The 25,930-nt window shown below is 37.0% G+C and overlaps 1 protein-coding gene across 2 annotated transcripts in view; it reads left to right on the forward strand.

The window, feature by feature from the left end:
• The window catches only part of LOC126752386 (zinc transporter 2), a 158,403-nt gene that overhangs the window by 54,658 nt on the left and 77,815 nt on the right, over positions 1-25,930 (forward strand). For both annotated transcript variants that reach the window (XM_050463130.1, XM_050463131.1), the window contains one exon: positions 16,202-16,312. In XM_050463130.1, coding sequence (XP_050319087.1) covers positions 16,202-16,312 — 111 coding nt within the window. The remainder of the gene's footprint in view (positions 1-16,201; positions 16,313-25,930) is intronic.

Here is a 25,930-nt window from a genome sequence, read left to right on the forward strand (position 1 = left end):
ATGGAACCTATTTTTTCAGAGTCACAAATGTGAATTACAATTCAATTTCTATATCTGCATTAGATGCATCTGCCGAACTGATTGGTTCACCAATTACTGCTGATATTTTCGAACAAGCATTCCTTTGTCAGTGGATAATTATGGGATGTGAGGGAGTGTTCTCAGCTTTGAGAATATTCGACACAGTACCCATCGAGGGAAGCAGAAGAAGATCTCCACTCTGGTGGAAAACCTTGGATATTTCGTGAATATATTGGAGGGGTTTACAACATTAATTTTTACGAATAATAAGAGAACAAAGTGTACTATATACTTGAATTCGGATATAATTTTTTCAAAGATTGGAACAATTCCTAAAATACAACTTTTCTGAATATGTTCCATATTGTATGATTGCGTGGTCGGGTCATAGCTTATATACAAAAGTTTCATCTCATCTCGGTATTGCTTTCATACACCAATTCGTTTCTGCATTAGATGCATCTGCCGAACTGATTGGTTCACCAATAACTGCTGAATAAGATGTAACTTACCCTGATTTGGTGTTTTGAGTTTATTGATTGAAAGTTCTGCCAATAAACCTCTTCGAGCAACTATTGCAAGGAAGAGTAGCTATTGTATATACAAGTGTGTATATATATAAAGGGTGTTCCAAAATTAACGCAACTAACGCAATTTACCGGCATTTCAAAATATAATGACGAAGTAAAAACACTATTTCGACCATATTTTGTATGAAATGTGTGAACAGCGGCTATCGAACGTTGTTTTATCGTGTAACGCTCTCATCTTTACTAAGCCTAAATTGTCCTCTGTCGATTCGGATTTTTTTTTATCAACATTTCACTACATAAATGGCGGAAAATTTAAGTCTTGCGTTAATTTTGCCACTCTCTGACTTAATTCCGCTCTTGCATTAATTTTGGAGCACCCTTTAGTAGTCCAAAAAGAATATTATTCACGGAAATACCTTTTCGCCTCTTTTGCCTCTTTCTAACTTGGATCAAAATTATTTTTAAATCTCACTTCTGATCATTTTTTGAGAATTGAGAGATGATGAAGAAAAAACAGGTTGAAAGAGGGAACGAGAGTGATAAAGTAAAATCGAGAGAAAGAAAGAAAGAAAAGGAGTGATATACTATAGTGAGATAGAGAGAAAGAGAGATTTATAGAGGGAGAGAAAAATAAAGTAGGTGTATATATTGGGGATGGGTAATAGTTGAAAGATCATGGAGAAAACGCAACTAAAATCAGAGGTAGAGAGTGTAAAAGAGAGAATAGTAGAGTGAGAGAAGGACTGATAATTAGAGTTATAGAGTAGCAGAGAAATAAAATAAGAGTTAAAGCGATAAAGTGGCAGAAGGAAAGAAGGATAAAGATTTATTGGATCAAATTATCGATTACTGAAAGATGAAGAAAATATCACAGACAGAAATGAGGAGAAGATACAGAATGGTATGTATAGTGAAAAGGAGAAAAGGAAAGGTAGGCAAAGACAAAGTGAAAGAGAGAGGGCGAAAAAGGAGAGAAGGGTTAATGTTAAGGAGAATACAGAAAGAGTGTGTTAGTAATAGAGTGAAAAGCAGAAAAATAAAGAGAGGGGAAAATGGAGTGAATGAGAGAGACTGAAAAGGGAGAGAAGAGATAATGTTAAGGGGTGTATAACTTTAAGATTGTCAGGAAAACAGAGGAACAATAAGAGAAATACAAGATGGAAAGTTATAGAGTGAAATAGAGAGAGAAATAAAGAGAGACGGAGTGATAAAGAGTATTGCAACTGAAAGTGAATAGAGCTGTACGAAGGAAATGAAATAGCTATAGAGAAAAATTTCCGATTAGCACCATACTCCTTCATTTGGTACTTTAGCTTGCGAACAAAGCAAGAGATTAACTTATCTGCTAAAAAATATGATCTAATTAGCAAGAAAAAAAGGAGTTAAGCAATTAAAATAATAACAATGTGATAATATTTAAATTGCTCATAACAAGGCTGCGCCTATGGGCCACTTTATTAACACTGTTGCATTTATGCAGCACATTTTATTTTTGTTTTTTGGTTTCGGTTGCCACCACTCTTGGCATGCATACTTGCAGCTGTGGAACCTGGTTGTACGCGTCGTACATGAAATTTTACTTTGAACATGCCAAAAAACAAGCGACATTTTCCCTGCCAATGCCGATGTCGCCACGGCGGAACACTTCCGGTGCTGTCATATATGGGTCTACATATGTATGTGTGAGAGCGTGATGTTGCCTCGCTTGTGGCCGCGTGTTGCATTGTCAAGTGTTAAGCCGTGTTGCTTTTGTTGTTGTTTGTGGATTTAGTGTTGTTTCTACTGGTGGCTCGTGGCTGCTGCCTGGCGGCTGTCGGTTGGCGGCTACTGAGTGTCGTTGTTCTTGTTAATGCTGTTGATTCATCTCACCGTTGCATTTTTTCCACACGACCACAGTACATAATTTTTTCTGAGGTGGCCCTTAATGGCGGCTACTCCGTTTCTGGGCTTGTTGTGCCACAATTTCGCTTTGTTGGGCGATTTTTCTTTGCTACTATTGGGACGAACTGAACTTTTGTTGGTGTTGTTAAATGTATACAAACATGCCATACGGCGTCTAAGTACAGTGTTGAGAAGCATATGGACAATGCTTATCTTGATTTTTACGATTAATTTGTTTGAACGACAAAGCTCTGATAGCGCCTATTCTGTAGTGCTATCAAGCCATCATTGTGATATCCATTATCAGTCATAACTTAGAACTGGAAGCTGTTCCAAAAGTTCATTACACTTCTACATAAAGCAAGAAACCCCTTCTGGTAGGAAGTCCTCAACCTCAATTTGGCTTTGAAATTGATTGCTCCTCTGCAGCCGGATGCGAGGTAGAATACGTTTCGGGATCTGTTTTGCAGGTTCATAAGCTGAAGCAATCGGCTTGTGCTATCTGAGAACTCACATATAATATTATACATATGAAGAAGATCTAAGTTTGTTTCGCGATTCTAGACGGTTACTTACGAAAAAGCCATTTGTTCGAGGTCATGTTTTCAGGAAGATTAGGTGGAACGACGATTCTTTTGTTTCGTCCAGGCAATTTCTATCCCAAAATTTCATAAACCTTACTTCTATGGATTCCTCTCTGTACTTTGGAAACCTCTCGGCCTGATTTGGTCTGTTTTTACGGTTTGATTATTAGAGTTAGGTTAAAAGATCACTCCTAACAGGAACATTGTGGAAACGACCAATCGCCTGGGTCCATCAAAAATTTATTGAGGCGTCTAATGTTAGTTTTGGCTAGAAGTTACCAAACTTAGTTTTGCAAAAACTGGACAACCGAGAAGAAAGTGATTGGATGCTTACAGCTCACCTTCTTTCATACTATTTTGATACTTCGCATCCGTCTGAATTTTAAGCCATACAGCATGAATGCCTATTGCACAATGTCCAGTAAGAAAGGGTTCCATTGCGGCAATATGAACTTTGCTAAGGACAAATAAATCAGTATATCACCTACGTTCTAACCTATGCTAGAATGATCTCGCAGTTGCACAGAGGCTGGTCGTTAATCAACGCCTACTAAGTGTGTGAGAGGCACATAGGTCTAGTGCTAGAATGCAAAATGATAATGGCGATCCAACTCGTTTTCATTTCTTTAGATACCTCATCGGGCATCCAGTTTCCAGCCATTCCGCTTTGATCACACTCCCAAATGAGTCTGATAATGAAGTAGTTTGATCCAATATCTAATGGGCTGGACACTCCTTGACGAGCCTTGAATGCACAGTTTGAGAGCTTAAGGTTAGTATTGCAGCGCTAATGTTGGAGTGAATGCTGGTTTGCCTGAAAGAAGTTTCAGTAGGTCTACAGCTACTGTAATATCAACGACTTCATGAAAGACATCACAGTGATGCGGTAGCATAAAACCAAGCTTGACGAAGAGTCCTTTAAAAAACGTCCCCTCCCAACTGCGACCTATCTGTGAAAAAACTCCCTGCGCCTCTTTTCCAGCGACTTCTCCCCATACACATCTGCCATGTCGTTGTGTGAGCGTAAAACCAGCACCCAGGAGTGATTTCTGAAAGCAGTGGTCCAAGTTTTTAGGAATACAATTGAATGTGGAGAGAATCTCAGGCTGACGCTTTTAGACCTCTTCTTTTCTGAGCTTCTCTTCCAGCTACTCTGCGCCTCAGAGTGACTTTTGCAGCAATGCACCTGCATCAATTAGAGTACAGTTGCTATTTTCTCACACACGAGTGTTTGCATGTTATTATAAATATTTTCGGTTGCCGCTGATTCGCTGCACAGTGCTTATTCGCTTTTTTTGTTTTGCATTTCGCTGTTTGTATTCATAAATTTTACTTGCAGCATTGAAATTGTTTTCATGTTGCACTGACTCTGCTGCACTATAAATTAATTTCGTTGTAACATTGCTCTTTGTTGTTGCTACTTTTTTGGTGCAACATGGTTTTTTGCAGACGCACATTTTTTGTGAAGTTTTCTCTTAAGCAATAACGGTAAAAAATTAACAACTCGTGTTTAAATGCGCTCGCCACAGAGTAACGCTTGTTAAGCGTGTTAAATGTGACCCCGAAGGCTGGCAACGGGTTAACAGCACAGCTGTGCCCCGCTTAATTAGTTCGGCTCAACAGTGTTGATATGAAAAAAGTAGTAAAACAGCAACAACAGCGCATGTAATTGTTACTTTGAGCAATTGTTATGATTTTTTTTCATTAATTGCCTACACATGTGAAAATTATATTGGCAAATAATGATTTACTTTGAATTCATTCATTTGATTATATGGTACTTCGATTTTTAATTAGATGTTTTTAATGCGTTGCTGACTCCATATACTATATACATATATACTCCATATATGTGATAATTTTTAATCTGATATCCCGTCTCAGTTGACTGAAAGCTTCGCATTGACAGCAGAAATATTCTAGCGTCTCATGAGCCTTCCCGCATGCTCTGCAATCCGCCGACTCTACTTTACCAGTTCTCTAAAGATGGAATTGTACAGGTAGATGCCCTGCGATGATTATGGCGGTCATTGCTGAATTCCATCTTGTCTAAAGCAGAAGCTTTTTGTTTCACCATCAAAACTAGCCCAAAATACTTGTGGGTATACCCTGTGTTGATAGTGTTCCAAGACATGAGGTCTTCCTCAAGGGTCAACTATTAGAAGAAGCATATCATTGATGGCGGAATGTCTCTCGAGAAAAAACATTCCAAGGCCTACACACTCTGCTTGTATCATTAGAATTATGTTGAGGCATAATTTTATTTATCTAGTCAGAAGTTCTATTTTTTGTATTTTTCTTCTGAGCATTTTTCCACAGAAGTCTATCTTAAGCTATTGACTAGGAGAATTGTAGCCATTTTGCTTTCTGCTACATTGCTACAAGGAAGACTGCTCCTGTTCCTGCTTCACCCTTTGAGTGATCGGAAGAAGTATAGAGAAGAAAAAAAGAACCATTGAGCTGTGATCGATAGTGGAGGAAGAAAAATATTGTGTTTAACTCTCCGTGGATCTCTTTTTTCTTTTAATGTGACCAATCTAGCCCGAGTTCTGTAACAAGAGCAAATTATTAAAGCCCACAGTGTCGCAGAGATTGACTCCAATGGCCTCGAACATAAAACCGGCTGACCGTAAGCACTGCATATATTTGACTTAGATATGTTTTAGTCGGATATCGAGGATTAGAATTACCTTAAGGACTTTACACTAACAGTTTTGGAGATATTGCGTTTAAGGTTAGAAAGAATGAGTGCTGATTAAAATATGTGACCTGGTCGACGGAAAGGGGGCTTAGGTGTCAAAAAAAAGGAGAACAATTAATGAGATAACGAGAAACTGACGATTATTTTTAACAGCTTTTCCCAGAAAACTAGTTTTCGCACGTTAGCTCCCTTTTCGTAGACCAAGTCACATATATAAATATTTAACTATAGGTAATTATACTAATTAAATTGTCAAATAAAGTTAACAGATATGAAATAATTTTTTTTTACTCAAAATTGGCGTATATAGTTGCCACATATTCGAAAACGTGAAATTCTGAATCTGAATCACTAACATCTACAAATTAATTCATTAAAAACTATTTCATAAGTCGACGCTTGGTTGACAGTAGTTTGTTATATTCACTTTAAGACTAGAGTTGCTACATTTACATAATTGACTTTGAAAAGTAATTGAACATTAACGTTAAATGTTGTTTTCGAAGTAAAAATAAAATACCTAAATTTTGCTTAAATATGTAAAACAATCCTCCTGACACCAGGGTTGCCACATATGCTTTTAATAATTTAAATTAAAGAAAATGCTTTATCTTACTTAACAATAAAATATTTGAGCGTGAACATTGTTTTTTTTAGTAGTGTTGCCACCTTCAAAAAAATTAGTTCGTTAAAATTTTTATATTTAAAATAACAAATGAAATATAAATTTTTGGGCAATACTAAAAATTAATGTAGACGTTTTTAGAGCAGTGTTGCCACCTTCAAAAAATTTAACTTTTTTATTTGAAAAAATGTGTATACTTAAAATAAGAGATTTTTTAACAATACTAAAAAATAATGCAGTAAAATTTTTGAGAAGGGTTGCCACTTTAAAAAAAAATTTTTGTTTAAAGTTGTGGAAATTTGTACATTTTAAATAACAAATGAAATATAAATTTGTGAACAGTACTAAAAATTGATGTAGAAGTTCTTTGAACAGTGTTGCCATCGTCAAAAACTTTAGTTTAGTTTTAAGTTGTAGAAGTTTGTATATTCTAAATAAAAAGTGGAATATAAATTTTTGAACAATACTAAAATTTGATTTAGAAGTTCTAGTGTTGCCATCTTCAAAAATTTTGTTTTATTGAATGTTGAAATTTGTATATTTTATATAAAAAATGGAATGTACATTTTTTGACAATGCTAAAATCTAATGAAGAAAAAAATTTTGAACAGTGTTGCCACCTTCAAAAATTTTTTGGTGTTTTAAGTTGTAGAAATTTGTATATTACAGATTATAAATGAAATATAAATGTATGAAAAGTTCTAAACATTAATTTAGAAGATTTTTTTGAGTAGTGTTGCCACCTTAAAAAAGATTTGCTTTATTGTATGTTGTAGAAATTTGTATATTGTAAAAACCAAATGAAATATAAATGTGTGAAAAGTTCTAAATATTAGTTTAGAAAATTTATTTTTGAGTAGTGTTGCCACCTTCAAAAAATTTCGTTTTATTTTATGTTGTAGAAATTTGTACAACAAATAATATATAAATGTTTTAATAATACCAAAATTAGATGAAGAAAAAATTTTGAGCAGTGTTGCCACCTACAAAAAAATTAATTTCTTTTATAAAAATTCAAAAAAGTAACAGAAGAATACTTAAAATTTTTTTACAATATTACAAATAAATTTAGGTAGGTTTACTCAACAGTTCTCATTACTCTGACATTAAATGTTTACTAGTTAACATGCTTGTAATATATGTATATGTATGTACATATGTATGTACATATGTACTATATGTCTAACAAACATACATACCTCACAGATTTAAGTAGCTGATTATGCATGCCCACTTTGTTTTTGTTGCACTGCGTAGGCGTAAAAAATTACAGGTGTGTAGTTATCGCGCAGTAATTTAAACCAATTTAATTATTATAATTAAATATGTACGTAGATGTCGCCTATAAATATCTACCATATGCATGTACATATGTGTAACGTACTTCGGCACGTGAATCGGCTTATGAACATTTTTGCCGTCACAATTTGTTGTGATCTGCTTTATCACACTTATTTATGTGCTTGAGATAAATTTCCGGGTTTTTCTGGAATTTGTAATTTATTTTAAGTAGCGCAATTACATGTTGTCACACATCATTTACATAAATTAATTATAATGATAAGAGATTATTAATTCCGCTGATAAAATTAACATTATTAATCAAGATAATTGGTTCGATATGCAAAATTAATTAGATCTAAATAAAAAATAATGAAATTGGCGGATGCTTGAAAGCCTGATTAAATTTTTAGATGCTTTTCTTGGAAAAATACATTTGTAAGTTTGCCATCGGTTGTTGAAATAGTCTCGATATGTCCCAAGCATTTTTGGATAGGACACCAACTCAAAATTTCTTTTCGGAAATCCAGAAAGAGGCCTTTTCTGCCTTAAGGCAAGTTAAAAATATTCTGGATTTTTACTTACCATCTGATTGGATGTTTTAACAATGTCCGAAAAGTTTGATCTATACATTTAGAAACTTCTTTGTTTATAGTCCTCCTATGCCTCCTTCGGCTTATAGGCTTTTCGAATAGATATTCGCATAACGATCAGCTGTTATGCTTGTTTGTGTTCTTCATTTTCTATTTTTTGTAATGCTTAAATTCATCAGCTGATTGCTCTTTTATCAATCCGCAGATTTTCCTTTCTATTTGAATTCGATTAAGAATTATTATTTTTTAAATTTCCTTGAGTGATTACTCGTAGAGAATAACTATTAAATTTTTTGGAAGGTCAAGGTCTTCTTTGGCAATTTCGCTTAAAATTCGAGTGCGACCATTCAGGTCTTTAAAATTATATATGTACTTTAGCTTTATTACCTTCGGTAGCAGGTATAAGAAAGCCAAGATCGCATCATTCAATGTTCCGACCTTTCAACAGTTTTAATGTCGAACGAATTGGCCCTATCGTCCAGGCCTAATTTGTGTTGAATGTCTTTTTGTTCTTGCTTCTGTTTCTTTGCATATCATGAGATACATTTCCAGCCTTGTGGGGGTACTTCTGAGCTTGGCTAAACTTGAAAGATTATTTAATAGACCGATTATTCATGAGCATGCAACATATTCAACACGCTTGTTACACAGGAGTTGCTGCCCAAAAAAGTTTTTGCTTATTCCTTCTCCTCTGAATATTTTTCAATCGCAACCCTTTAGTTTTTTTTGTAAATGTTATTGGATTTAATATTCAATGACTTTACATAGAAATCCGTATGTGATACTGTCATCACTATTCTTCTTCTTTATTGGCATAGACACTGTTGACGCGATTATAGCCGAGTTAACAACAGCGCGCCAGTCGTTTCTTCTTTTCGCAATGCGGCGCCAATTCGAAATTCCAAGCGAAGCCACGTTCTTCTCCACCTGGTCTTTCCAACGGAGTAAAGGTCTTACTTTTCATCTGCTTCCCTCAGCGGGTATTGCGTCGAATACTTTCAGAGCTGGAGTGTTTTCTTCTGTTCGGACAACATGACCTAGCCAGCGTAGCTGTCGTCTCTTAATTCACCGAACTATGTGAATGCCGCCGTATATCTCGTACAGTTCAGCGAAGGAACATAAATCTTTCGCAGAACTTTTCTCTCGAAAATACCGTAATGCTGACTCTTCAGATTTTGTGATCGTCTATGCTTCTGCACCACATAGCAAGATAAGGAAGATGAGTGACTTGTAAAATTTGGTCTTTGTTCGTCAGGAAAGGACTTTACTTCTCAATTGCCTACTCAGTCCGAAGTAGTATTTGTTTGTAAGAGTTATTCTGCGTTGAATTTTGAGGCTGACGTTGCTGTTGGTGTCAACGCTGGTTCCAAGATAGACTACGACTTCGAATTTATGATTGTCAACAGTGACATCAGAGCCAAGTCGAGAGTGCGACGATTGGTTTTTTGATGACAGTCTGTATGCTTCCTTATCTAGTTCTGCACTTCGTATTATTTTCTCCAGTAATAGATTGAAGAAGTCAAACGTTAGGGAATCTTCTTGTCTGAAATCTCGCTTGGTATCGAACGGCTTGGAGAGGTCCTACCCGTTCCTGACGGAACTTTTGGTGTTTCTCAAAGTCAGCTAACGCAGCTGTATTTGCTTTGCGAGGATACCATGGTGAACATCTGGTCGATTGTAGATTTTCCAGGTATGAAGCCACACTGATAAGGTCCAATATGCTCGATGGAACTACTTACATATGCGATGTTGAGGAGGGTGATCTCACGGTAGTTGGAGCAGATTGTGGGGTCTCCCTTTTTGTGGATTGGACAGATCACTCTTAAGTTCCAATCGTGAAGCTGATGCATTCTCCTTATCATTTCTTCGCCGCAAGCGGTTAATTGCTATTCGAATTTCTTCTTGGTTGGACAACGGGTCGTCTAGTCTATCTACATCGATTGGGGAATCGGGCTTACCATCTCTTGGTGGTATGCTTTCGCTACATTTAGAAGGCTGGAGAAGTTTTCCTTCTATAATTTCAGTATGCTGTGGTCATCAGTCACTAGATCACCTCTGGGGATTTTAGGAGAGTAGGCTCCGGTCTTGAAACCACTCTATTAGAGCATCTACTTGATTATCAGTATCTACTTATATAACAAGACTCTGCCAACTTGAGTTATTTCATATATGGATTGATTCTTGAAGTGAGTTAAATTGCTAAAGGCTCTTTCATCCAAAAAGCTCATGTGTTTATAATTTTTCTATTCACTTAGTTAAACTCTTCTTTTGCGGAAAAATTTCTTTGAACTCAACCTCAGGTAACATTTTATCAACTAACACACATACAAGCCGCATTCAAAAAACGAGTACACGACTCATGCTACATTACAGCCACAACAATTACTCATGCAGCGAGCAGTCTTCGGTGGCGCAGCACAGTACTGATTGCCCAAAAATTTAGTAATGAAAAAAATAAGAGAGTTGGAAATGAAATTTAATAAAAGGGATCGAGGAGTTAAACTGATAGCTTCAATTGTTACAGCCCGGTCGCTTACACATGACTGCTCGCTCGCGTGTCCCTCGTGCGATGCCGTTTGCTGCCAAAAAAATACAAAAACGAAAGACTTCTGCGAACTGCGAACGAAATTGATTTAATTTTACCTTTTCATGCGCCACCTTTTACCGCGCGCTCTCCAATGTCCCTCCACGTTGTAGAGCGCGAGTGTGAGACTGTCCTTAAATGCCAGCTTTTGGTTGTTGTTCGTACGTGAGGCACCTGTAGCCGAGCTAGCAACAGTTTTAAACCGTTAATTTCTTATTTATTTTATTTGTTGAATATATTTTTGCTATTGCTGTTGTTGTGTAGATATATCTTTTCAAGTGTAGCAAAGTGGAAGCGAACTAGTTAAAAGGGAGAATCAATTAAAATTTGCGCTGTAACCCAAAAATTGACTGAATGGAAATTCTTCTGGGTGCAACGGACAGGCCGATCAAGCTATGTGCAGAAATATAATATATGTATGTAGGCGTGTGCTAAAACAGAATGCTTGAGTGTTTGCGGATTTAACTGTGCACGAGTGGGGAGGCTGAGGTTGAGGTAGAATTTAAGCGAATAACGGGCACTTTGGTGACCGCGAGTGCAGAGCAAACAGTGTTGAAGTCGACTAGAAGAACGATTATTAAAGAAAGTTTGGGTAAAATAAGAACAATTTTTGAAATAAACTGTTCCGAGAATCTTAAAGTTTAAGTACTCCAGCTCGAGACAGTCAACTTTTTGAACGTTTATGTTAGGGTGAGCTTATTTATATGAGATGCTAAAATGAGTTGACAGCCCCACATTTTTTTTCAATATTTTGTATTTTTCTTTACTAGACGACCAAAAAAAAAAATAACCGGTGATCCAATTAGAGGTATTTTTTCTATAGCCAATCTTTTGACAGATCAGTTATATGGTAGCTGTTTGCATTTTTTAACCGATCACAACCATTTCTTGGTATGTTTATTAGTAGACAAAATTACTCGACGGTACCGAGTTTCAGCTTCCTAGCCTAATTTGTAGATTGCCTTTTCTATTTCGGGATTTGGCAACACTAGTGTAGCAATCTGGCAACTCACAACTTTATTTTAAAATTTGATAATTCTGATGTTATTCATACGCAGAAAGTTTTGTAGTACGAGCGTTATATATATTGTTTACAGTAACTTAAAATATTCTTGTTCAAAAAACTGAATTAAATTTCGAACATTTTCGTGCTATTACTTTTTAATTTTTGAAACTTACCACGTTGGTTAACTCATCAAAAGTGCATAGACAAACTTAATTCAAATTTTTTACCATGAAGCTCTATCGAGCACCAATGATAATCGATGATATGGTGGTTCAATCGAGTTCGTAAATCACACCAAGACGAATTTCGTGTAGGTCATTCAAAATCAGTTGTTGTTCGGGGAACTATTGATGATGTACGCAAACTGATATTGCAAGATCGTCAGGTGATCTACCGTAAGATTGAGATAACTCATTAGTGGGACTAGCATATATTCAATATTGCATGAACATTTGACAGTAAAAAAATATTCACGTTGGATCCCACACAATTTATCAATCGCTCAAAAAATGGTTCGTGTCGATTGGTCGAGAGAAATGTTAACAAAGTACGACAGCGGTGCTTTGAAGCACGTCTTCGTAGCTAAGTTTTTGCTCTCATCAAATCAAACAGAAAAAATTTTATCTATATGAGCTAGGTATAACTTTGATCCGAATGCACTGATTTTAGTAGACAACCAAGCCATGACGAAATTAGTCGACAGATATGAATTTCAACTCGATATCTACGAATTTGTTTCTACTCGCTCATTAATAATAAATTTTATCTATGACAGCTCGGTCTAATTTTCATCCGAATGCCTTCGTTTTTGAACACGTGAATGTGATAGGCAAATGAGTCGACAGTTATGAATTTTAACTCAATACTTACGAATTTGTCCGTTGTAGCTCACTAAAAAATAAATTGATCTATGACAGCTTCATCTAATTTTCAACCGAATGCGTTCATTTCTGGACACGTGATTATGAAGGCAAAAATAATCGACAGCTATTAATTTTAACTCAATCCTTTTATATAAACTCCTACCAGACCACAAACAAATAAATTTTACTACGGTAGCAGTGTGTAATTTTCAACTGAATGGGTTCTTTTTTGTACACAATAAAGTCAAGTACAAATTAGTCGACGAAAATTATTTTCAACTTCCTAGCTGTTTATTTGCTCCATTTTTGGGAAGGTGTTTGTAGATCAGTAAAAATGAGAGTTTTCGTTAATTCATCACTAAATGAGTCAAGATAGTTAAATGTATGAACATGCAGACTTATTTTCTCAAATAAAACAAATATACACCACTTTCATGATGCGTGGGGTATAAGAAACGCGAAGAAAGACTTGTGTTGCAAACAAAAAGTCGTCGAATATTTGAAAGAAAGCAACTTGAGAAAGAAAGTAGCGAAATGAAGTTGAAAGGAATTTAATTTTGTTGCCACTTGTGTTGCATGAGCGTTGGTCGCCGCCGAAAGCGCACGGCTTCTCGGCTTCTTGGTTGAGTTACGCGCGACGCACACGTATACTAACACAACTTTAGCATGCAAATGTCGCACAAAACTACGAAGGCCCGAATAAACTATTTGTATTGCGTGGCGAAATTGAAAAAGTATGCGAAAGACGCACGCCCACACACATACATACATACATGTATATATATTTATATAGGTGATGCTTATGTATGTGTGTGGTGAAAAATTTTACAAAAAAGTACAATAAGCCAAATGAAGGAAGGAATACAATTTCAAAAGTAAAATTCGAAAAGACAAATAAAAGTTGGCGAATTAATTTTTTTCATTTATTTTATTCTGCCTTTTGATTTTTTTTTTGAAATTTCTTTAAACTATTTTTTGAAAAAATTTTGCTCCACTCAAAAAGCAGTTGGCACATTGTCAGCACTGGAAAATGGGTGTCGCGTGGCAGTCGTGTTGTTGGATCAGTTTGCACCGGCGTACGGGAGAGCGCTTCAGAGGGCCAGAAAGATGGCTGAGAGTGACTGTGTGCGAGGGGAAGCAACTGCAGCAAATGCAATAAAGAATTTAATCGACTTTCAGGCGGCAACAAAGTGGCAATCAGTCGGCTGGTACTGGTAGTTCGAGCCATATATCTCTCTATTTATATATATGTATATGTGTATATATATATCTATATACATGTATGTATGTATATATGTATATACGTAAACGTTTATGTACTCTCCAATGCACCTCTGTGCGCCGTTAACGTTCGATTGCGCTTTCCGCTACTTTGTCGGGTTATTATTTGCATATGGTGTACGCGCTGCCGCCATCGCTGCGTTTGCCATTGTAGCCGAGAGTGCAGCTCGCTTCAGGTTGTTTGGCTATAATTCATTTTGAATTGAAAAGTCGTTATGGCGAATGGTTTTAAGCGCTGTGCGTTGTTTGAACGTTTTAGCAAAATTTATACGCTTCAGAAGGAAAATTGTTCAATGAATTTGTAGTCTTGAGCTATATTTGCTACATTAAAATTAGATTTTTTCGGTTGTGAAATTAGAATGTGTGCGGAGAAGCACTTTGGAGAACCAACACTGACTGATTAAATAATAGATACATTCAACAATGCCTGAGGGTGTAGTGACTCCTAAAATTCGTTAAAGATTACCACATAGCTATGAACAGCAAAAACATTTTAGTGAAACGAACTTTAAATTTAATAGTTGGCTCAATAGAACCTTGTGATTATTTCTAAGTATGTATTTTTATTTATTTATTTTTTATTTATTTACAAGAGTTTATAAATAATTATTCCACTTAACAACTTAGACTTCGGCTTATAGGCTTCTTTAGTTAGACTCGAAGGCGAGTGAACGGATGCGCACCACTCGTTTTGTCTTTACGTCATTTGGCGCCAATTCGAGATACCAAGTGTAGCCGAGCCCTTCTCTGTCTCATCTCTCCAACGAAGTGGAAGTCTTCCTCTTCCTCTGGTTCTACCGGTGATTACTGAATAGAAAACCTTCAAAGCTGCAGTGTTTTCTTCCATAGCCAGAGCAGCCCTGTATCTAGATTCGCGACTTCAAAGTTGTGACTGTTAACAGCGACGTGCGAGGCAAGTCGCGTATACGATAACTGTTTGTTTGATGACAGGAGATATTTCGTCTAGTCCTTGTTCACAACAAAACCCTGCAATTAGACTTCTATGAACTCTTAAACTGCATATGTTGGAGTGACTACAGGCTAATTTACTGGCAATCTTAGGTTAAAAATGGTTTATAATGGTTTTCGGCAATACTATCAGACTTATACAAAAAAGTTATGTGGAAATGTTGTAGGTAATGAAATGATGCATAACTTTAGCATACAGGCCTTTTTCACATAACCTCAAAATTTATGTGAAAAACTCACATATCTCAGTTGTTGGGTATTTTAGAGAAGATAAGCGCCGCGTTGGATTCAGAAATATAGCAGAGAATCTTAACATCTCTTACGAATCGACTCAAAATATTATGTTTTGGGTATAAAGCGTGTTATTGATAGATTCGTATCAAAAGACCTGAATATTTTACAGAAAAAACGTCAGGTAGGGATCAAAAATTATACATATGCTTGACAAAGTTGCTGAGATCCCTAGATTCTTTAAGCGCATCATTAGGGGTGGCAGTGGGGTTTATGAATACGATGTCGAAACTATCCAACAATCTAGCGAATGGCGCTTCAAATATCAGTTGAAACTGAAATATCGCAGACGATGCTTTTAACAAGTCTATGTAAAATCGGATTAGTCATGCTCGTATTGGCTCAAAAGTCTCATAAGGCGATGCTATATATTTTTATTATAATACGCGAACCACCTGGTTAAACTTTTGGCTGAACTATGGCCGAACAACTAACTCTCGTATTCATAATTTATTGATTCTTCGCGAATGTTTTGTCAAAAACACGACTCATGTCTTTGTCTAATATGGCTCCGTGCAACTACTGCCCATTCAGATCAATGCGAGGACGCCATTTTGACTTGATTAAGGAGATAAAAACCGAATAGAAGAAGATCTTAAAGGCTGTACCGGATTTGTTCCAAATGTTTTGAGTAATCTAAAACAGTGTTTGAAAAAGTGCATTCAATTGGATGGATTGAAGAGAATGAAATTGATTTGAAAAATAAAAAAAATTATTTTTATTTTATAAAAACATTCAATTTTTAGCTCTAATTTTGAGTGATTCCACCGCTAATATTTCAAGATCCTTTTAATAGCCTTTACAAAAGGCTTCTTTAGCAATGTTATCTTATATTTTATAACAAAAAAAATTTCTCATTAAGGATTATTTAACAGTTCTAAAGTACTTACTTTACCTTCTGTTAATTTTCTTCTTATTATATTTTAATGCTATTTATTTTTATTTGCGATTCATTTCAACATTCTTTCTCTTTCTTATTCTCTTTTAGTGCGCGACCATTGCCATCGGCAACGTACCGAAGGCGTGGATTTGAAGGCGCGTAAAAAACTGATCATCGCTAGTATCTTGTGTTTGGTCTTTATGGTCTGTGAGATTATTGGTGAGTAAAAAGATTTAAATATCTCTTTAGTCGTTTTTTAATATCCTGATTAGGGTCTATTAAGTTCGTCAAGCAGTACGTATATATATTTGTGTAATCTGAAAATTTGCTCCGAACAGGACATCCGAGTTTAAGTTTTAATTGTTTTTTATAAGAAATTCAAAGCGGGCTGTATGATTTTTGTAATGGAACTTGCAGATTATTGAATTGTTCGAACTCCAAAAGGTCGTATGGAGAGGCCGAATCTCCAGATTTAAGTCCTGATTATTAAATATCCTCTCTTTTATCTCGCCTTCCAGTACTGTTGCTTTTGTTTTAATAGCCTAAAAGAAACCCGAAATTGTTCTGGGAATACTTATATGACAGCCTTAAATATAAAACCGCTTATTTCTAGAATAACCTCGCTTCTGTTTTTCTCTTAATATACAGAGTGTCACATTTTTTTTGTTTCTCTTATTCTTTAATTCTTAATGCCACGAAATTTACTGTTTGCCCCAACAAGGTCACCCGAATTTATTTCTAAATAAGTTACTCACATTCTTCAGTTTGGTTTTTAAAGTAAACTGTTTAATTGAAAGTTGGTCCTTAATGAAGTTTCAAGATCTTTCGTCTAAAAGAATTATGTTTGTATTTATTTCATCACTTTTATGCACGAAATATTAATATTTTCATCTGAATTTTTAACTTTCCCTTCACTGGCCATTGGCAGGTATGTTTGTTCTTTGTATGTATGAGTATTTATCAACTGAGACTTTTCCAATTATTTGTTCTACATATAAACTAGTAGATTTGTTCTACATGAAATAAAGGGGTAAAAACTTTAATAAATTTTGCAAAATGCCAATTAGTGCTGACTGTGTACATAGATGTCTTTATATAAATAGTTGGATGGTTGTAGTATATGTAAGAATATTAGAAAAGTTGCAAAATATGATTGTGTGGTAGCGCCCATCTAGGAAATTGAGGCAGTATCTGATAGCATATTTAAAATTTTTCGTTCAATGAAATTTTGTATTCTTGTCAAAGTACAAGTACATTTGAAGCTATTATGTATGGAACTCGGACTTCTTCTGCTTGGTCAACACGGACACGCTTGTAGAAGTCCGGATGCTAAATGAAGTTTATCAATCGTCGCTGGTTTATTGGCATAGACTTGTCGCAGCCCCACAGGAAATAGTCTAACGGCGTCAAATCGTATGATCGAGGCAATCGATTGTGACATTCGCTGTGTGACTTGTGGAGCCGTCCTATTGGAACCACAAGTCCAAGTTCGAAAAATATTCTGTTATCCTTGATTGGTAACAATTCCCATTCACAGTAACGTGCCGGTTATTACGGAAGAGGTACGGTGCAATGACGCCGCCGATCCATAAACCGTCATTTTTACGGAATGCAGTGGTGACTGATGGAGTAAGTGCAAATGTACTTTCACAGGAATGAAGAGTTCATTGATATCCTAAACCGTTTTTGTTTTATTTAAAAAGGAACTTTAGTAGCGCTCTTATTGAAAAACCCGCTATTAAAATTGAGGCCACTGATTTCGAATTTCTGTAGTAAATTTTAAGGTATTAAGGCACTGTATTGATCCGATATTCAATTAATTTCTTCATACCAAAAGCAGTAGGCGTTTCAAAGTGTACTCTAAAGAAGTGGTGTCAATATTCGTTAGCATACTATCTATTTCAGAACCCTTATTTTGTATATGTTGCTTATTCATCGCTTACTGGTGAAGAACATTGTCATCGTCTTCGTTTTACCAAAATACTTTTGATCATGCAATTGAGTGTTACACTTGGCTTTCACTATTTCATTATACTTGTAGAGAGCCCTTCAGGTAATGAGTCGTTGGACGATTTTCTTGTATGTACTGGTCTGTCGCAAAAGGAAGAGGACTTTTAAAAAAACAATAAAAAATTAATATTTTTCAAAAGTTATATTTTTTTATTCAAAGTAGTTTCCTTGTGCTTCGATATAGCGTTTAGCCCGAGTGAGTGTTTAAGGTAATTTTTCGGAATGCTCTTGAGAATATCGGTCATCGCCTTTTGGATAGCTGAAATGTCCTGAAACCAGTGTCCTTTCATGGGCAAATGAAGTTTTCCAAATAGGTAAAAGTCACAGGGTGCCAGATCAGGTGAGTAGGGTGAGTGATTAATGGTTAATATGGAGTTTTTTGTCAAAAAATCAGTGACTTGCGTCGACCGATGACACGGCGCATTATCGTGCAACAGGCGCCAGGACCCTGCCTCACGGTATTGTGGTCGAGCACGACGAATGCGTGACATAAGATGCTTCATAACACCAAGGTAAATCATTAAGATAAAGCATTAATCGTTAAGCCAGGTGGGACGAACTCTCGGTGTACAATACCCTCGGAATCGTAAAAACAAATCAGCATTGTCTTTATTTTTGACTTCTGAAGTCGACCGACTTCTGATCGTCACAGAGGTCCACACTAACTTCTTATACCACTCATGCACATTACTACGGGATAGGCACTGATCACCATAAACTTTTTCCATCATTTGAAATGTTTCAGTAAACGTTTTCCCAAGTTTAAAACAAAATTTAATATTTGCTCTTTGCATTTTACGACCGATGACCAAAAGCTGCTGTCACTTTTTGATTGATAACATCGATTGTAGTTATCCAATGGTCTTAAAATTTTTACGAAATGCCAACAAGATATCAAACTTTTTATTTCATATACCCACCAATAGGTGACGCCACCAGAAACAGTTATATTTAAAAAGTTCTGTTTCTTTTGCGACAGACCTTGCATATATCTTAATCTTCATACGTCAATCATAAATTAATGTTTACTTTCCATCTCGGGGGTCCAGATGATCTTCAAAACATAATCCTTTTAAATGGATATTTAGAAAAGTAAGATTCAAATTTTGTTTTTTTTTTTTACTACAGAGAGAACAACATAATTCAAAAATCACTCCATAGGAAGGCTTTTCTGGTTCACAATTGAGTTGACCTTGTATACATTGTGAACTCTCTAACTGAAGGCGAATAGAGTGACCTAGAACTTGGCTTTTCAAATAATATTTAGCTTGCCCTTAAATGATCTAAATTTAAAGTTTCATACTATTTGTCGGTCTCAATCAAAAGCAGTTCTTACTGTCAGCGGTTTCATATGACCTTCAGCTACTTCATCGAACTTTGTTTTATCTCTTCGATCGTCTGAAAACCGTTTCCATGGAGCGAAAATTTCAGTTTGGGGAACAAGAAAAAATCACACGGAGCCAAATCTGGTGAATACGTTAATTGATTGATAATATTCATTGCATTTTTGGCTTCAAAATTTGGTCACAATCGTGGATCGATGCGATGATGCATTATCACGCGTAAAATCGCTGAATCCTCCGGAACAAATTTATGATTCTTCAAACCACGAATATCAACAAAGACAATGAGCATCACCTTGACTTTTGAGAGGCTTTCGTGTGCTTTTTTGGTTTCGCTCCATTCCGATGATTGTTGACTTGTTGGCATGTCCAACTCATAAGCCCATACCTCATTGGGAGTTATAAAGCTCTTCATGAATGTGCGGTGGGAATTCGCACGATCGAGCATGTCCAAAGAGACCTGCTTACGGTACTCTTTTTGAGAAAAATTCAGCTTTATCGGGACGAGTTGAGCAAGAACGCGTTTCATACCCAAAATATCTATCAAAATCATTCGAACGGCCTGCCGCGCTCTCTTCTTCTTTCTAACATATGCCTGACGATTTTCAACCACCATATCTTTCACTTTTTTAATATTTTCATCAGTTGAAGAGGTTGCCCAGCACAGCACATTTCTTCAACGATCTCTCGACCATCTTTGAAGACTTTGTTTCACTCCTAGGCTTGTGTGGTTAATAACACTGAATCACTGTAAGCCCTTTCCAACCTTTGCATCGATTCCACACACGATATTTGATTAGAAATACATAATTTGAGGCAAATTCTTTGTTCGATGCTTTTATCCATTGCAAAAATCGCAACGCACTACTGAGCTGTACCGACTTAAGCAGCTGCTGTAAACAAACTGCTTGACAAATCGCGCTCATATTTGCCGTAGTAATGAAGGATAGTCCTACCAACTCAGGAAAATAATTTTTTTTGAAAGATAATTTACCCGGAAATTTCCGGGTGTTTTTTTGCCACAATTGAAGCTAGGGGAACTGGTCTGGACTCTTTCGCAAACAGTGGAAGAGAAGTCTTTTTATGGTCCTGTAGCTATTTTTTCTCCAAAAATTAAAGAAATATTATAATTTAATAATATTTAATATTTGCACTCTGTTCAAGTTCAGATTTTACGACTTCAATTGAGATTGAATAATTGCCTTTCAGAAGAATACGAAGCTGTTGTCAATTCTTTACACAAACGGGTACATCGTGCTAGCTTTGCAAATATTCTATACATTTATTTTTTAAGAAGTGAAAATATAGTTTAAATACGGAACTATAGACTTGTATAAAGTTATGAAATATATAAGGGAGCGAAGTCACTTATTTTCAAAAGTTAGTGGATAGTAAGTTTGTACAAGGCAAGTTGTTTTTCGAATCTCCTTAGTGACTCCATTTACGTGAGCTGCTGCAGTCTGAGATCTTGGAAAATTGAGCTCTATAAAGTAAAGCTCTATAAATCGTTCCTAACCTCCGTATATGTCGCTTGTAGAAGAGTCTTCGAATCTTCTTCGAATCTCCATTGAATTGAGTTGCGGTAGACTGAGATTTTAGAAACTTGGGCTCTATAAAGTAAGGCACCGGCAATACTTCCTATTGTTCTTATATGTCGCTTGTAGCAGACTAGTAAGTCTTTGAATCTTTTTTGTGTCTCCAATGAAATGAGCTTGGGTTGGCCAAGATCTTGAAAAATTGGGCTATATAAAGCAATGATTTATAAGTGCTTCCTAGTAGCCATATATGTCGCTTGTAAAAGTAGTAAGTCTTTGAACTTTCTTGCGACTCCATTGGAGTGAGCTGCGCAAATTAATTTCAGATCTTGAAAATTTAGGTTGTATGGGGTATATATACCTAGCAAAAGAAGAAGAGGACTTCGAATCTACTCTGCGACTCCTTCTAATTAAGCTATGCTCTATGTTTTTGATATATAGTACTTCTTAGTCTTGGACTTCATATACTTCGCTTGTAAACACCAAGCAAGCCTCTGCTACTTCATGTGAGATCTGGCACTCTTGGACTCTTTAGAATAAGCTTATTAAACGACTAAGTTTCACGACTCCAAATAAATTCACCACTTTTTGGGAACTTAGTATTCCTATAGGCCACATTCCACACAAATACTGTTAAAAAGGTTGACCAAACTTTCAATTTCAACTAAGACTCTACTTTTTCGTAATGAAAAACTTTTACCGCAACAACAGCAATACTGCGAACATTTGAATGGTTGAAGAAACTTGCTCAACTCAAAACATCACAGCACAGAACTGGACACATACCGACATACAGCTTTGGTATTGAGACATGCAACCGTGTGGCAATTAAACAAAATTTTTAAAGTTATACAAAATTCCATTAAAAATGCAGCGAAGCATAAATGAAAATAGAAAACAGTTTGGACAAAGTGCACAAGAAGTGACGAGTGGCGAGTTGGCAAGTAACGAGCAACAGGCAGAAGCTGTGCAGCAAGAGAGGGGATTTGAAAAATTTGAAATTTAAATGTCAATAGAAAGAGGAGAAAAAAAATGGCATGAAAAGCTAACAGAGAAGAGCATAAGTATGCAGTGATGGCTGGCGGAGAGCAAGCGGAGTGACGCCTGCTGATTGACAAACTGACTGATGGGCCGCACTGCTGCTGGACATTTGTGTTTTGGAAAACCAAATAAAAATCTGGCAAAACTTTTCAATAAAATGCAAAGTGGACACATGCCACACGTAGCGGCAGGAAAAAGGTTGCTTGCATGGTGAGTGTATTTGCCACAGCATTGTGTGTGTTGCATGTGAAGCACTTGTGTTGCACACTTGCTTTAGCCATGCAAAATGCCGGCTTAGAATTGTCAATTGTTGCTTGGACGGCTTTGGGCTTACGGGCGGCGACGTTGTGGCAGCTCATAGCTGAGGCGGGGCGCTGTCAGTCGGTCGATTTGGACTATACGGTTAGTTGGTGGGACGGTGCATTGATAGTTTGGTCGTCGAATGGTTGTTGGTGGTACACTGCGACGTTTAGTTTGAAGTATATTCTCATTGATATGTGCCAAGTATGTTGCAACATGGCGACACATGCATACAAATATATATGTATACATACATACACTCCACAAATGGCACTTGCAACAAAGCAACCAACAATTGTTTGCACTTGCTGTGCTTTTGTGCCTCTACTTCCTAGGCAACTACCTGCTTATGTCTGTATTTGTGGCATGTGACAACAAGAGATTTGCCAACAATGTGGCAGCAATGCCACAGCAACCGAAAAAATGCAAATACACATAAATATCGATAGGCGGCACATAGTCTATAAACCTCTCTAGCACCCCACTCCTCCATATACACAACTTTGTTCCTCACATCCATAGCCCTCCTCTCTATATTCTTCCTCAACTCCCCTCTCTGTAATAAGTGCCCACTATTAAATACATGACGCTTGAAACTATAAATATTTTTAAGCGTGTGCGCGTTTGTGTGTGGCAACTGCACAACAATCAATATGACTTGCAACCGGTGGAGAGTTAAACCAATAAACGGGACGTGCAGGCTGGAAAAGCCACTGTGTTGCAGCAGTTGCATCAATATTTGACTTGCAACTAAAAATGTTCGGATTTTTGGATTTTTTGGTTAGTACTACTCCTGTTGTTGCTATAGTGTTTGTAGTTGTTTGTGTTGCCACTGAAGTTGTTTTTGTTATCTCTGAAGTTATTGCTGTTGTTTACCGGCATTTTATACAGTAGTCTAAAATCTAAATTTTATAGTGGTCTCATGGCTTTCTGCAACTTCGAGCTGCCTGTCAAGCGTGCCACAGCGGCAGTTGCATATTTGATATGGCTCTTTAGGCAGTCGAAAGTTGGACCAATAAAGGTAACGGCAGAGCAAAAAAAAGTAGCTGGCTTGCAATGTAAATGCTGCAGTTGGCTTAAATGATTGTTGTGTGTGTAGGTAAATATGTGTGTGTGTAGAGAATTACTCGAATGTTTTGCGATATTTAAATATATTTATATGGAAATGTATTTCTATTTGAAATTTATTGATTGGCTTAAATTGGCTGCAACTTGAGCTTACAATAAAATAAATAAGGCTTAAAGTTAAAATTGTAGATTCTTATATCTAGCTTAACTGCTGCTACAGCAGACAAATCTTCGCTCAGTGGGAAAGGCTTACTATAACGTTTAGAAAGAAATCCTTTATTTCTACATTAAATTGAAGGCTTTAGCCATTGGAAAGGTTTCAGAGGCTCGCTGCGCTGTGCATAACGGGAACTTTAAGAACAACGCCAACGGCGGCTCTTGAACTGGTACTAAATCTACCACCTATAGACTTCTTCGCTACTGGCTGCAGGAGAATTTACACACCGAACCTTCGGGCTTAGCTCGGTGGGTAAGATACCGAAAACATGATCCCAATTTTCAACTGAGAAAGAAACTTCAAAGTACACATTCTAAAAATGTATACGGAAGGCTCGGAAATGAAGGATGGAGTTGTTACAAGGATATACTGACTGCAGTATATTTTAATTTAAGGTCTTTGCTATTGCGAAAAGCGGAGCTGGCCTCTAATACAGCTGCAGGCAATTCCAGAGTCAACATCTACTTAGACAGCCAATCAGCAATCAAGACAGTAATCTCGTAGCGCATATCGGTCTCAATTGTGTTGGAAGTAGGGCAGCAGTGGAAAGGATTGCTAGAAGAAAACAACTTCTACTGGGTGCCAGGTCACAAACGCACCGAGGGCAATTCTATAGAGGGCGAGATTGCCAAGAATGGTTTACGGCTAACACCGGAAAACGTGATCAACAGAAGAATGCTAAAGAAAGCGAAACACCATGGAACGAGCTGCCTGGATGCAAAACTGCCAAAGTCATGTGCAAAATGGTATATCGGAAATACACGGAATTGCTATTGGCACTCGTTAGAAGGGACTATAGGAAAATGATCAAAATACTAACTGGTCACTGTATGGTGGAGACACACGGCCGCAGGACGGGGCTGACAGGTCGAGAAGACTGCAAGAAATGTCTAGAGTAAGGCACCAGAGAAACAATGGAGCTTCGCTTGTGCACTTGTCATGCATTGGCAAGACTAGGCTGTAAGCATCTGGGGTCCTCACTGTATGATACGCTGGAGGAGGTATTGATAGTGAGGCCGCATAGTCTGTTAAAATTTGCGTTAAGCGCACGCATCGTAAAGGATGACTACCCTCCACGAACCTAGTAATGAGACTCCATCTGGTATCGCAAAGGACCAAAACTGGTCTATGCGTGGTTCATTGGCCTACCAGATTAAACTATACTAAGTGTAGCCAGGGCCTTCTCCACCTGGTTTTCTCAACAGAGTAGAACTTTTCTACTTCCTCTGCTTGCTGAAGTGTTTTAATCCATTCGGATGGCATGACCTAGCCAGTTGCAGTTCCTTTTCGTGCAGTCAAAAGCAGCTTCAAAATCGAAGAAGAAGCGGTGGTGTCGATCCTCTTTTCATGGGCCTTTTCCAAAGTTTGACGCATGGCGCATATCTGGTCAGTTGTTGATTTACAGGCCTCAAGACGCACTGATAAGGCCCAATCAGTTTTTGACGGTAGGCCTTAATCGTTCACCCACTATGCACGATAAGACCTTATATGCGATGTTGAGGAGGCCTATCCTACGCTAGTTGGCGAAGATTGTGTGGTCCCCTTTTTTGTGGATTAGACAGCGCATGCTTAAATTCCAATCGTTGAGCATGCTTTCTTCCGACCATATTCTACAAAGAAGCTTATGCATGCTCCTTATCTTCGCCGACGTATTTAAATAGCTCGGGCGGTAATCCATCGACCCTATTCGTTTTTTTGTTCTTCAAACGGATATTTGCTATTCGAACTTCTTCATGGTCGGGCAACGAATCGTCTGCTCCATTGTAATCGTTTAGGGAATCGGTTGGGGTGTTTCATCATGGATGCTGAATTTGTGCCAAATGGCGTTGAAGTCGCTAAGCGCTAGAGGCAGCGGCAGAGGCAGCTCTCATAGGTGCGCTTATGTATATAAGGAGATTCCACAGAAATCATTGTGTTACTTTTGATTAGTCCAGATCCAAGTTTTTACTTGAGGAAATGATTTGACATTTTGATACTTAAACAGTTTTCGAGTATCTTCTTCTAATACTTCTGCTATATATACAAAGATGCCTTCCAGAAGTCCATATGATTTTTATCAAGTACTAACCTTTGTGTATAAAATTGCCACCAGTTGGAATATTGCCTGACAATCTGACCACCAGCGACTATTATAGTAAACTTTTAGAACGACCCTTTTTCATTTACTCTACGGACTCTTTACCAGACCTGTTATATTTTGAACTGCATAACGGAAATGCTGTACAGTTTCACTTTTATTCTTCGGAATGACTACATTAGTTTGGTTGGAGCGAAAAACCGTCGACCTTTCTTTGATGTTGCTCGATATAGATTAACCAATAAT

The sequence above is a fragment of the Bactrocera neohumeralis genome, chromosome 3, assembly GCF_024586455.1.
Source record: "Bactrocera neohumeralis isolate Rockhampton chromosome 3, APGP_CSIRO_Bneo_wtdbg2-racon-allhic-juicebox.fasta_v2, whole genome shotgun sequence".
NCBI lineage: Eukaryota > Metazoa > Arthropoda > Insecta > Diptera > Tephritidae > Bactrocera > Bactrocera neohumeralis.